At 44.2% G+C, this 13,852-nt stretch overlaps 1 protein-coding gene across 2 annotated transcripts in view; it reads left to right on the top strand.

The window, feature by feature from the left end:
- Nucleotides 1–281: 281 nt before the first annotated feature.
- Nucleotides 282–13,852, top strand: part of RNF125 (ring finger protein 125) — a 51,394-nt gene continuing 37,823 nt past the window's right edge. The window contains exon 1 of one of the 2 annotated variants that reach the window (XM_051852045.3): nucleotides 282–821. In XM_051852045.3, coding sequence (XP_051708005.1) covers nucleotides 658–821 — 164 coding nt within the window. In that variant the 5' untranslated portion in view covers nucleotides 282–657. The remainder of the gene's footprint in view (nucleotides 822–13,852) is intronic. The other variant, XM_089305218.1, reaches the window with a different exon arrangement.

The raw sequence follows: 13,852 nt of genomic DNA, 5'->3' as shown, positions 1-13,852 counted from the left end.
ATGGAAAACCATGCCCTCATCACCAGATTCTGGCATGCAGGGAGCACTCAACAGGGTCAAGATTTAAATCCGGGCCTGCAGAACCCTTTCCACTGCTTCTGCATTAATGGAAGATACACTGATTAGACGACCTAAGCAGCAATTAGCAGTGTCTCAGGAGACTCTCAGCTGGACACAGGTCATTTTTATAGCTTACTACAGTTACAACGCGGAGGACTGACATGACTGGCAACCAGGCGGAGCAAGACCAGGCCAGTACTTCCCTGAACTAGGCGTAGTGCAGAAGGAGGCTGTGTGTGATCGCCTGGAAGGTTCACTGCCTGCCCAGGTCCTCTGTTCTGCAGTTGAGGTTTCAGGTTTCAATTCTCTCAGGCCCGCGAGACCTTGCAGCGTGTACCGCGCCGCTGCTGCCTCCGCCTCCGCGCGCCAACCCAGGCAACTCCCGAGCGAGCATTGCAGAACGGCGGCCGCGCACTCAGCCTGCCCCAGACCGAGGTTAGGCGAAGCAGCGAAGGCTGTTGCTGGGCTGCGCTAGCTGAGCGCGCTGGGAGGCGGCGATCACAGCTGGGCTGGGACTTCCTTCCTCCACCGCAGGACAACAAACAACCGCCTGCAGGCACTGAGCTCTCGGCGGCTGCCTGGGCGAGAGGCGCAGCGATGGGCTCCGTGCTGAGCAGTGACAGCGGCAAGTCTGCGCCCTCCTCTGCCACCCCTCGGGCCTTGGAACGCAAGGGGGACCCGGAGTTGCCCGTCACGTCCTTCGACTGCTCGGTGTGCCTTGAGGTGTTGCACCAGCCTGTCCGGACTCGCTGTGGCCACGTGTGAGTGCCAGGGAAGCTGGGTGTGCGCGCCCAGTACTTGGGGAGGGAGCTGTTGGGGAGCCGAGGGCTTGGGGGTGGGGGGCTTGTAAAAGAAACCAGCGCTTTAGGAAACTGCTTCATGGAGAAACCTGGACCCATCCGTTGCGGGTCTCGGGGAACACGCCCAGTAGGAACCCTGCAGCCTGCTAGAGCTGCCTCGCTCCCGAAGCACAGGTGCGGAACTCCAAGGATGGGCATCCAGGCGTGGGACTCGCCGACAGTCAGGGCCTTGGTTGGAGAAACGGCACCCGCTCGGGCACCGAAAGGAGGCGAGAGCCGGGCGACGAGAAGGTGGGCTCGGGCCAAGCACACGCATCCTGCTGAACTCGGTCAGGCGGGGCTGTGCTGCCGTCTCCCCCAGAACCCCGGGCCGGTTTTGTTTTGCTGGAGCTGCGCACGTGCTCTAGACGCCTGCAGGGGCTCCTTTCTGGAGCAAACAAGGATCTGTGCAAACTGTGCTTCCACCCCCACCCCCGCATCCTTTTCCCAGCACAGACACCCGGGCCTCACAAAGGTCCTCACGTGCAACTGGAGCGTCCCAGGGACTTTCTGTGGTCATTAGCGTTTAACAACCTGCTGGGGTGGGCCTCGGGGCTTGAACGTTACAGTCGCAAGCCCGTGAATGAAGCAGTTTAAGGCACAACAGCGACAGGAGGTCTCTGACTACCTAAAGCGATAGAAAATGTTGGTTAAGGGTTGCTTAAAAATCAGGCGCTATTTAAAACTCACTGGCAGTGCAAAGCCATGGTGGTTTCTAGGAAAGCTTTAAAAGTCTATAAAATGGGCACCTCCTTAATGTGAGCTGGAGTAACTGGAGGCGAGAACTGGCAACATGAGTTTGTGTTCTCTGTTAACTTTATTTTTGTGGCTACGTCGACGCAGTGTGTGGCTGGACATGTGTGTGTGCGTGAATCAGGAGCAGGATGCACGTTTAATGCCTTCTCTGGACGGTGGACCAACTGTACTATGGTGGAGCCCCAGGGCGATGCCACAGTGGCGTCTGTAGGCTTTTGGCTTAGCAGGATAAAAGAAGTACCATATTATAAACGAAAGTGCACAAAACGTTTCTAAGCCGGCCTACAGGGGCCTTGACACCCTCAGCTTAGTACTGGTGAGGCGCAGTTTTCTCCAATGCCCATCAGTGAGCAAGGGAGAAAAATGCGCAGCCCACACATGTTTAAGTGAAGAGTGCTCTGGACACTATTCTGTGGCTGTATTTACAGGGCCTGCTGTTTCAAATTTGCCCTTACACGCAAGGCTTAAATTTGCCTCCATTCTAATGACTGATGTTTCCTAGCTTGTCAGATGTCACTCAATGACCCAAAGTCAAGATGGAAGCCAAAATGCTGTTGTGTAATGGGATAAAATACATTGATTAGTTCAGGGCAGTAATAACCTCAGGATGGGTACACTTAAATTTGATCTTTATTAGCCTGAAAACTTTAAAGTTTTGCCAAAGTTGAATAGTGGGCATTGAGTCTTGAAGAGTCCTGTTGTAGAATTGGAATGGGCAGCTTTGGTGCTGTAATGAACAGATTGAAAATTGTTTTTCGGGGCTTGCATTTGAATACTTAACTTTCGGTTTAGAATGTTTTTGCTTCTACTAAAGGATAATATGCCTTTGCAAAATGTTAACTTTTCGGTTTAATCTTTTTCTTTGTTACAATGAATAGGAAACAAGCAACTGGAAAATAGTTGTAAAATAGCCTAACAAGGGCTGGACAAACTGCCTTCCCTCACTTTACTGTTCTTTGTTTTGACAAATCTATGTCCATTGTTCTGCTGTGGGCAGAATTTCCATATGCCTCCTTTTGGCAACGTACTTGGGCCCCTTCCACTTTATAAATGTTAACCAGAGTCCATTTTGCACTGGGGGTTGGGAGTGTTGACACCATTTGTATATTCTAAATGAATTACTCCTTTCCATTGAACTGAAGCTGGAAAATGAAGAAATGCAACTGAAACCCTTCTATTTTATTACTCCATAATGAAACTAGATTTCTAAACTTGTTGAACTAGTTGTTTATGCTGATTTCTGTTTATACACCTATTTCAAGTGAAACACAATAATAAGAACAATACCTTGAATTAATACACCTATAGCACTTTGTAAATCATCTTGTGATGCAACAAAAACTGAGTATTACAGAGGGCTGGATTTGATATTTAACTCTGCCACTAGCCAGCTGTGTGGCCACCAAGTTGCTAAATCTTTTTGAATCTCAGTTCTTCATTTGTAAAATGGGGTGAATAATGCAATTTTTATGAGCATTTAAAATGTACAAACAGGCCATAATAAAGGCTCAAAACATGGTTTCCATTTCCTTCAGTCATTCCACAGCAAAACTCCCATAAACAGGTATTACTTCTTATCTCAGCATTTCTTTTTGAGGAAAACTGGGCCACAAAAAGTAGATCTATGACATTTCCAAGATGTCCTAGAAAGCCTTACTTTTAGCTTAGCTTTTTTTCCTCTGGTGGACTTTAAGTTGCCCTGTAGTATTTTATAAAATTTCATAATTTTAAATTTACTTTATTTGTATCAGTATCAGATATAAAAATAGCTTTTTGGGAAAAGGCTTCTTACCCCTCTACCTTATGTAACAGTAGAGCTGGGGAAGGATATGGTAGATAAGTTGAATCTGTATGAGAGCAATTAGAAAGGAATCTGATTTACATTTAAAAGTAACATTCAAAGAAATTTGTCTTCAGATTGGATATGCCAGCTACAAGCAAGGAAGCTACCAAAAACAATTTCTAGGGGCCAGCGTTATGGCCTAGTGGGTAAAGCCGCTGCCTGCGATGCAGTATCCTTTATGGGTGCCACTTCCAATCCAGCTTCCTGCTAATGGGCCTGGGAAAGAAGTGAAAGATGGACCAAGTGCTTGAGCCCCTGTGACCCACGTGGGAGACCGGGAAGAAGCTCCTGGCTCCTGGCTTCTGTCTGGCCTAGTCCTGGCCATTATGGCTATTTGGAGAGTAAACCAGCAGATGGAAGATTCTCTCTCTTAGTCTCTTCCTGTCTTTCTAACTCTGCCTTTTTTTTTTTTTTTTTTTTTTTGACAGAGTTAGTGAGAGAGAGAGAAAGGTCTTCCTTCCGTTGGTTCACCCCCAAATGGCCGCCAAGGCCGGAGCTATGCTGATCCAAAGCCAGGTGCCAGGTGCTTCTTCCTGGTCTCCCATGAGGGTGCAGGGGCTCAAGCACTTGGGCCATCCTCCACTGCCCTCCCGGGCCACAGCAGAGAGCTGGACTGGAAGAGGAGCAACTGGGACTAGAACCCGGTGCCCATATGGGATGCTGGCGCCTCAGGCAGAGGACTAACTAAGTGAGCCACGGACCACTCTGCCTTTCAAATAAATAAAATAAATCTTAAAAAGCAAAATAAAATCTATTAAAAAATTCTAGGTTTTTTAAAATTTATTTATTTATATTTGAAAGGTAGAGGGAGAGATCTTCTACCCTTCTGGTTCACTTCCCAAATGGCCACAATAGCCCAGGCTGGGCCATGCTGAAGTCTGAAGCCAGGAACTTAGTCCAGGTCTCACATGTGAGTGGCAGGGACCCATGTGAGCCATCATCTGCTGCGTCACAGGGTGACATTGGTGGGAACCTGGACTGGAAGTGGAGCTGGGAATCAATCCCAAATACTCAGAAATGGGTGAAGACATCCCTTGCCTGTCCCACCTTCTAAGTTTTAAGTCAGGTGATAAGGAGGGAGAGAAACTGACTCAGGATAAGTTAGTGAACTTATGAATGGACATGTTGAATGTGCAGTAATCTGATAGGGAGCTATGCAAACAGAAATATTTCAAAGGCACTGGGAGAGCAGGAAAGAAGCCAGAGCTGGAGGCCAGAGAAATTACCTAAAAAGGATCTAGAGACTGAGACTGCATCTCAGAGAGTTAAATACTAACTGGGGTATAAAGAAAGAGCTGCATCTCCATTGAACCTAGTTGGATGTAACTGCTCGAAGTCATGAAGTGTGTCTAATTTTTACAAATGAATCTCTGTTGAAGATAATTCTGAAGTGCTTTTAGGTAAATGGATTAAAATGCTCCATCTGTGATCAAGTATTAGCAGTAAAGCTTGCACCAAATTGGTGGTTCTCTATTAAAGTCTAAGTGTTTTTAAACTGATGAGCTTTAAACTGATCCAGAAATATATATCTGTGTTTTCATTTTTACATAAGACATACCACCCCAAAAACTCTTTAAACCTAGGATTAAAGCTTCTTATCCTATAATGTATTACAAATATTTATTCTCTGCTTATCTGTGTATACCACAGGCCTTCAAAAAGTTCATGAAAAATGTGTATAATGAAAAATACTGTAAATGAATTTCAGAAATTTTCTACACCAAAATAAGCTTATCTTTTTTTAAAGTTTACTTCTATTTATATGTTTATTAAAGATTTATTTTATTTATTTATTTGAAAGAGTTACAGAGGGAGAGAGAGGGAGAGCTCAATCTTCCATCTGCTGGTTCACTCCCCAAATGACCACAGTGCCTGGGGCTGAGCTATGCCAAAACTAGGAGCCTGTAATTCCATCTAGGTCTCCCACATAGGTGGCAGGGGCCCGACTACTTGGGCCATCTTCTGCTGCTTTCCCAGGCACATTAGCAGGGAGCTGGATCAGAAGTGGAGCAGCTGGGAATGCTGATGTTGGATTAACACATGTGCCACAATGCCCGCCCTGTATTTTTATTCATGTTAGAACCAGAGCAAGAGAGAGAGAGAGAGAGAGAGAGAGAGAGAGACTCTTCCACACACTGATTATTCCCTAATGGCCCACAGCAGCTGAGGCTGGCCCAGGGGAAACCAGGAGTCAGGAATTCCAAATAAGTCTCCCATGTCTGTGGCTAGGACTCAAGTACTTGAGCGTCAGCTGTTGCCACAATGCACGCCCCATCAGCTTATTGATCGTTTGATTCCATTTTTCCACAAACTTTTTGAAGTACCGTCTTATTAGTAAGGGTTCTCTAGAGAAACAACCAACAAGTGATATAAATTATATATAAATATATACCCCAACTGTCACAGACATTCAGGGAATGAGTCAGCAGATGGGAGCTCTCTGTCTGTCCTGTTTCTACGCTTCTCAAATATATATATGCAAAAGCACCATCTCTTTCTCCTGTTAAGGCTGGATAATTGAGTGCTGAAATAAACAGGCAACAGAGAGATTAACAGAAGAAAATGCAAACAAATTTATTACATGTGTGGTATCAAAGGAGAGTAAATACTCAGTAACTCAATGAGCTTTAGAAGCTTATATATTCTCTACATAAAGGAGACAGAAGTGGGAGCTCTAGAAACTTTTAGAGGAAAAGTAGATGATTAGGGGAGATGAATGGTCCCCAAGAACAGATGGGACAGTCTGGGGCTAGGCTACCTGGGTTCTGGATGTGGACTCAACTCTAGACTTCTTTCTTCTGGGAGACTAGTTTTTTAAGTGGTTAAGGGAACTTCCAAGAAAGCTCCTCTCTGTGCTTCAGAAGGGGTGTGGAGTGGTCAGAGAGACCACTAAACTACATGTTTAGTTGAAAGTACTCAGCAAGTCAAAGCACTATATATTGGGATTATTGTTTTATGAGTCCTTACTATATATACATTTACCTATTTACCTCTGTAGTTTAATTTGTATGATTTTCATGAATATATATATAAAGAGAGATATTAAGGAGTTTGTTTACACAATGGAGGGTAATGTTTTTAATTAAAGTCAACTGTAGATATTAACTATATCAACAAAATACTTTCTTTACAGCAACATCTAGATAACTATTTGATTAAATGAGTACTGTAGCCTACCTAAATTAATAAGATGAACCATCACTACTATTCAATGAGTTATTAAGGGTTCTTAAAATCTGGTTTTCAGAAACAAAAAATAGGAGTGTAGCGGGTAAAGCTGCCACCTGGGAAACCAGCATCCCATGTGGATTCTGGTCCATGTCCTGGCTGCTCCACTTCCAATCCAGCTCCCTGCTAATGGCCAAGGAAAAGGAGCAGAAGTTGGCAAGTGTTTGGGCCCCTGCCACCCACGTGGGAGACCTGGAAGAACCTCCCAGCTCCTGGCTTTAGCCTGGCTCAGCCTTGGCCATTGTGGCTAGCTGGGGAGTGAACAAGTTGATGGAAGAACTGCCTCTCTCTATCTTTTCTTCTCTCTCTGTAACTCTGACTTTCAAATAAATAAATAAATATTTTAAAAAAAGAAACCAAAATATTCATTAAAAATTAATCATCATTGCACTTTACTACAGAGGAGCCTTCAAAATTCTACTAGGAAATTAGTCTGTCAGGAAACAATGCACACACATACATGTTGCTAATGGGAATTCACACAATATCTTTTTTTTTCCCTGCCCTCCCCACAATTTCTTTAAATGAAAATTATTTTCATTAAAATTTTTTGCTTATTTTGCTTATTTGAAAGTCAAAGAGAAACAGAGAGAGAGAGAGATCATCCACTGGTTTACTTACTCCCCAAATGCTGCAACAGCTAGGGCTGGGGCAGGCCAAAGCCAGGAGACCGGAACTCAATCCAGGTGTCCCTAGTGGGTGGCAGGGATGCAACTACTTGAGCCATCACCTGCTGCCTCCCAATGTGTACAATAGCAGGAAGCTGAAATCGAAGAAAAGCCAGGAGTCCAATCTAGGCACTCTGATATGTGATGTGAGCATCCCAAGAAGCATCTTACCCATTAGGCCAAATGCCAGCCCCTATTTTTCATTTAGGTTCATCACTGTCACTTTTGTTTGTTGTGGATTGTTTGCTTTGGTCTCTGATTGCATGGAATGCATTGGTTTATTAATCCAGCAAACATCTGCTGTGTACTGAGCACACTGACACAAATCTTCACCCTCGTAGAGCAAGTGTTCTCATGGGAAGGATGAACAGCCAACAAGACATGAGTGCAAGTAGGTAGTGTGTTATGCAGTGATGGGTGTCATGAATATATATATCTACATGGCAGGGCTGGGCATTTAGAGCCCCCAAATTTGATGCCTGCTTCCTGTTCCTGACTCTAGCTTCCTGCCAATGTAGATCCTGAGAGGCAGTAGGTGATAACCCATGTCAGAGACCTGGACTGTGTTCTGGTCCCCTGGCTTTGGCTTGGTCCAGTCCTGGCTGTTGTAGGCATTTGGAGAGTGAACCGATAGATGGAAGCTTGTGCTCTCTGTTTCTGCCTCTCAAATAAATAAATAAATACTTTTTTTTTTTAAGAAAGGCAAAGGAATGTGATAGGAAGTGTGTGGGAGAGTTGGCAATTTTAGGGTGTTTAGAGCAGCATTTCTCCGAAAATGTTATGAAGACCAGTGAGATTTTGTTGTGTTTTATTTATTTTACTTATTTTTCTAACATTTCTAGCCTATTATAACTAGGTCATCTTATGAAGTATAAAACATTACAGAAAAATGAAAATTTTAAGAGATTCATATATATGAGATACAAGTCCTGACTTAAAAAATTATTATCATGGGGACCTGGCATCGTGGGGAAGTGGGTGAAGCCACTGCTTGCAACACCGGCATCCCATCAGGCACTGGTTCAAATCATATGGCTGCACTGCTTCCAATCCAGCTCCTTGCATTGGACTAGGAAAAGCAGCAGAAGATGGCCCAATTAGTTACGCACACATAAGAGATGTGGATGGAGTCCCACTCCTATCACTCTGCCTTCCAAATAAATAAATAAATATTGAAAAATTATAATATTCAACAGACATAAAATTACTGTCAGGTTGCTATACAAATTTCTCAATACTTCTCATGATTTTTATACTTAATTAAACAATGAATCATTAATAAATGGGGCTTCATTTCATGCAGCCTTGTTTTAAAAGAAAGTGGAGGGTGAGAAAGCCAGTTTGGCCACACCAAAGTGAGTTAGAACACAGTTGAGTGGCACTTGTGGGATCATTATAAGAAGTTTGGCTTTTTCTCTCCATGGGGGGAAGATTTGGGACATGACCTGGTTTTAAATAAATTGACCTGGGAATATGCATTGTGGGACAGTGGTTAAGCTGCTGATTGGTACATCTGGATCCCTGGTTGGAATACCTGGTTCAAGTGCCAGTTACTCCATACTTTCCATCTAGCTTCCTTTTAATGTGCCAGGGAGGCAAGGGATGATGGTCTAAGTACTTGGGTTCCTGCCACCCATGTGGGAGAATCAAAAGTAATTCCAATCTTCTGTGCCTGACCTGGCTCTGACTGTTACAGGCATTTGAGAAATGAACCAATGTATGGAAGATCTCTCTGTCTCTCTCTGTCTCTGTCTGTCTCTGTCACTCTGCCTTTCAAATAAACAAATCTTAAAAAAAAAAAAAAAAAAAAGGAATAGATTAGACCATGTGAGAAGGCAGGACCAGCATAACAAGTTAGGAAGCCACTGTAATAATCCAGGAGAGAGAGACCAAGGCCAGGATGGGAACAGTGGAGGTGCTCAGAATAGTAGGATTTTAGATGTGTTTGAAGCTGCAGCTGAGAAGATAGACTATGCAGAGTGTGAGATGGAGTGAGAACTCAAGGATGGCTTCACAGTGTAAGACAACCAAGTGATATTAGGTAGGCAGTAAGAGCTGAATCTGGAGTTCAGAGGAAGATCTAGGTTGTCGATAATAAAATTCAGAGACATAGTGTATGTTTGATATCAAGCCATGTGCCTGGATGAGTTTATCAAGGAGTAGGTGTAGATAGAAAAGAACAGAGTCCAGGGACTGTATTGGTGTACACCAACATTTAAAGGCTGGGACACAACAGCCTGTGAAAGGGGTGGGAGAAAACCAAATGAGTGTAGCATCCTGGAGGCCACATGAGCACAAGAAGTGTTCAAGGAGGAGCAGGGGATTCACTGAAACCAGTGCCACTTAAAGGTCAAATGGATGAAGAGAGAATTGACCACTGGATTCACAGTGTGGAGGCCACTGGTGATCTTTTTTTTAACTTTTATTTAATAAATATAAATTTCCAAAGTACAGCTTTTGGATTACAGTAGCTTCCCCACCCCCCCATAACTTCCCTCCCACCCGCAACCCTCCCATCTCCCGCTCCCTCTCCCATCCCATTCACATCAAGATTCATTTTCAATTATCTTTATATACAGAAGATCAATTTAGTATATATTAAGTAAAAATTTCAACAGTTTGCACCCACACAGAAGCACAAAGTGTAACGTACTGTTTGATTACTAGTTATACCATTGATTCATATAGTACAAAACATTAAAGACAGAGATCCTACATGGGGAGTAAGTGCACAGTGACTTCTGTTGTTGATTTAACAATTGACACTCTTGTTTATGGCATCAGTAATCACCCTAGGATCTTGTCATGAGTTGCCAAGGCTATGGAAACCTTTTGAGTTCGCCAACTCCAATCTTATTTAGACAAGGTCATAGTCAAAGTGGAAGTTCTCTCCTCCATTCAGAGAAAGGTACCTCCTTCTTTGATGGCCCATTCTTTCTTCTGGGATCTCACTCGCAGAGATCTTTCATTTAGGTGTTTTTTTTTTTTTTTTTTTTTTTTTTTTTTTTTTGCCACAGTGTTTTGGTTTTCCATGCCTGAAATATTCTCATGGGCTTTTTAGCTGCATCCGAATGCCTTAAGGGCTGATTCTGTTTAGGACATCTGCCATTCTATGAGTCTGCTGTGTATCCCGCTTCCCATGTTGGATTGTTCTCTCCTTTTTAATTCTATCAGTTAGTATTAGCAGACACTGGTCTTGTTTATGTGATCCCTTTGACTCTTAATCCTATTGTTATGATCAATTATGAACTGAAACTGATCACTTTGACTACCACTGGTGATCTTGAGAAGAGCAGTTCCAGTCCACTGTTATGTTCCAAAGCCTAACTGAGCTGAGTGACCAGAGGAGAGACTTCAAGACAATGAGCATGGAAAGCCCTTTCATGGAATTGGGAAGTAAACTGAACCAAAAAGGGGGGGAGGGGAATAGCTGGAAGGAAAGTGGAATTGAGAGTTTTATTTAAATTATTTATTTATTTATTTATTTTATTTGAAAAACAGAGGACCAATATTTGGGCAGTGGTTAAGATGCTGCTTCAGACACCTACATCCCATTATTAGAGTGCCTGGTTTAAATCCCAGTTTCTCTGCTTCTGATCTAGCTTCATGCTAATGTGCACCCTGGAAGGCAGCAGATGTTGGCTCAAGAGCTTGGGTTCTTGCCACCTACGTGGGCGACCCAGATCAAGTTCTGGGCATCTGGCTTCAGCTTGGCCCAGCCATGCCTGTTGTAGTCATTTGGGGAATAAACTGGCCGATGGAAGATTTGTCTCTGTCTCTGTCTCTGCCTTTGAGATAAAATGAAAATAAATAAATAGATAAAAACTTAAGAGAGGAAGAAAGGCATTAAGATAGAGAACTAGGAATTAGTGGGCTAAGGAAGATATGCCTTTAGCTCAGACAGTTCATCCATCCATTTAACACAATGAAGAATGTTAGGGCTGCCTGCAGTGCTGGTATTGGACGTTGGTTCAAGTCCCAGATGCTCCATTTCCGATCCAGCTCTCTGTTATGGCCTGGGACAGCAGTGGAGGGTGGCCCAAGTGCTTGGGTCTCTGCACCCATGTGGGAGACCTGGAAGAAGCTCCTGGCTCCTGGCTTCTGGCTTCAGATCAGCACAGCTCCAGCTGTTGCAGCCACTGGGGCAGTGAACCAGCGGATGGAAGACCTTGCTCTCTCTACCTCTGCCTGTCAGTAACTCTGACCTTCAAATAAATAAATAAATCTTAAAAAAAATTAAGAATGTTAAATTGGCCCAAATCCAAGATAGTGGTAAAGAATAGTAGGAGTTTGTGGAAGTTTTCACCCGATTTCAAATTATCATTCGTACATTTAATCGATGATTTTCTGACCATGACTTTGAGTGAAACTCTGCAGCTTAAACATGAGTCATCTATACCCCTGCTGCTGAAGGGAGTACATAGAACACTCTCACTTCCCAGTGTACTTGGGTAAGTGTTGCTTGAAATGAGAGGAGATGAGTGAGGTTGTTTGTATTGTGCAGTCCTCAACCTCATGAGGGCCACTGCTGCTTTCCAACTGCCAGTTCGGATTGAGTACCAGGCTCCTGGCTTCAGCCTGGCCGTCTCCTGACTGTGGTAGGCATTTGGAGAGTGAACCAGCAGAAAGAAAATCTCTCTCTGCCTCTTTCTCTGACTTTCAAATAAAATGAAAATAATTTTTTAAAAAATCAGAAGAAACGCATGTTCTATAAAAAATAAACACATAGTAGAATGCGGAGAAATGCAGAGGCAAATCTTGGAAATGGAAAGGCTCCAAGACTGGACTTTGAGTGTAACATAATTGAATACATAAACACATCCAAGGAAATCTTGAAGGCAGCTCATAGTGCGAGGCCCTGTGCTTCAAGATCAGCTGGACTTGGTCCCATCCAGACTGACCCATCCTTGCAGAAGAGGGAGTAGGTTGTGTATATATTTATTGTCCCATAATGGAATATTTTAGCCTAAGGCTCTTTTTTTTTTTATTTTATTTTATTTTTTTTTTTGACAGGCAGAGTGGACAGTGAGAGAGAGAGACAGAGAGAAAGGTCTTCCTTTGCCGTTGGTTCACCCTCCAATGGCCGCCGCGGCCGGCGCGCTGCGGCCGGCGCACCGCGCTGATCCGATGGCAGGAGCCAGGAGCCAGGTGCTTTTCCTGGTCTCCCATGGGGTGCAGGGCCCAAGCACCTGGGCCATCCTCCACTGCACTCCCTGGCCACAGCAGAGGGCTGGCCTGGAAGAGGGGCAACCGGGACAGAATCCGGCGCCCCGACCGGGACTAGAACCCGGTGTGCCGGCGCCGCTAGGCGGAGGATTAGCCTATTGAGCCGCGGCGCCGGCCCTAGCCTAAGGCTCTTAATTATCCCATTGAATTATACCCTTTACTCTATTTCCATTTTCATCCTTACCAAGCCAACTCAAGATTTTAATTCGGATGCCAGCATTGTGTCATAGTGTGGTAAGCCGCCACCTGCTATGCTGCCATCCCATTTGGGCACCAGTTCATATGCTTCACAGCTCCCTGCTAATGCATCTGGGAAAGCAGCGAAAGATGGCCCAAGTGCTTGGGCCCTTGTACCCATGTGGGAGAGCAGGGTGAAGCTCCTAGTTCCCGGCTTTGGTCAGGCCCAGCCCTGGCCGTTGTGACCATTTGGGGAGTGAATAAGCAGATTCTCTCTCTGTGTGTGTCTCCTTCTTTCTCTGTAACTCTTTCAAATAAATAAATAAATCTTTAAAAAAAAACTTTAATTCGGTTTTATCTTGGCAGTGAGTCTGTTTTATGTTGCGAACCTACATAAAAGCTCAGACCTGCCACATGTTGCCAACAGCTTCTTCCAGAAACATACTTGGGGACCACTTCTGCCTACTGCGCCTGTCTAACCCTAGACTCCATGACCTCCCTAATGCTTCCCTTTTCTTTTTAAATCAACTTAGGGTTCACTTGCACCTTATGAAATTGAGCACAGCATTTTACTCAGTATCCTCAGCTATCTTTTCTTGTTTCCTTACAAATACTTTGCTGACTTCTTCATTCTAAGAATTTTATTGCTAATAACTTAACTTAGGGAAATAGGAGTTAATGAAATAAGAAATGGGAGTAGGGTGACTAAGTTCCCAGCTGGCTTCAGAGTTCTTTGAGTGATTATCTGGTTCTTGACTGATTTCATCTGGAACTGAAACTCTACAGGGAAGTGATGTAAATGAGTGTGAAGAGTGAGAACCTGACGAGCACCCACGGGAAGGGGCACCAACGCCTGTGGCCCCCTGAGGATGGAGACCAGAGCTGCAGAGACCAGAGGGACTAGCTCTGCAAGAGAAGCCAGAGGGAAATTGGGATTTGTGTGGGACATCTGATCTTAAAGCAATGGCACCTCATTCAGGGTTTTCAAAGACCTTGATCCGGCCTTAACAAACTGCAATTGATTCCCATCCTTAGCTCTTATCTTTCACCTCAGT

Source organism: Oryctolagus cuniculus, chromosome 10 (assembly GCF_051225735.1).
Source record: "Oryctolagus cuniculus isolate XC-2025 breed Fujian yellow rabbit chromosome 10, ASM5122573v1, whole genome shotgun sequence".
NCBI classification, from domain to species: Eukaryota; Metazoa; Chordata; class Mammalia; order Lagomorpha; family Leporidae; genus Oryctolagus; species Oryctolagus cuniculus.
This window is presented reverse-complemented; position numbering and strand designations above follow the sequence as displayed.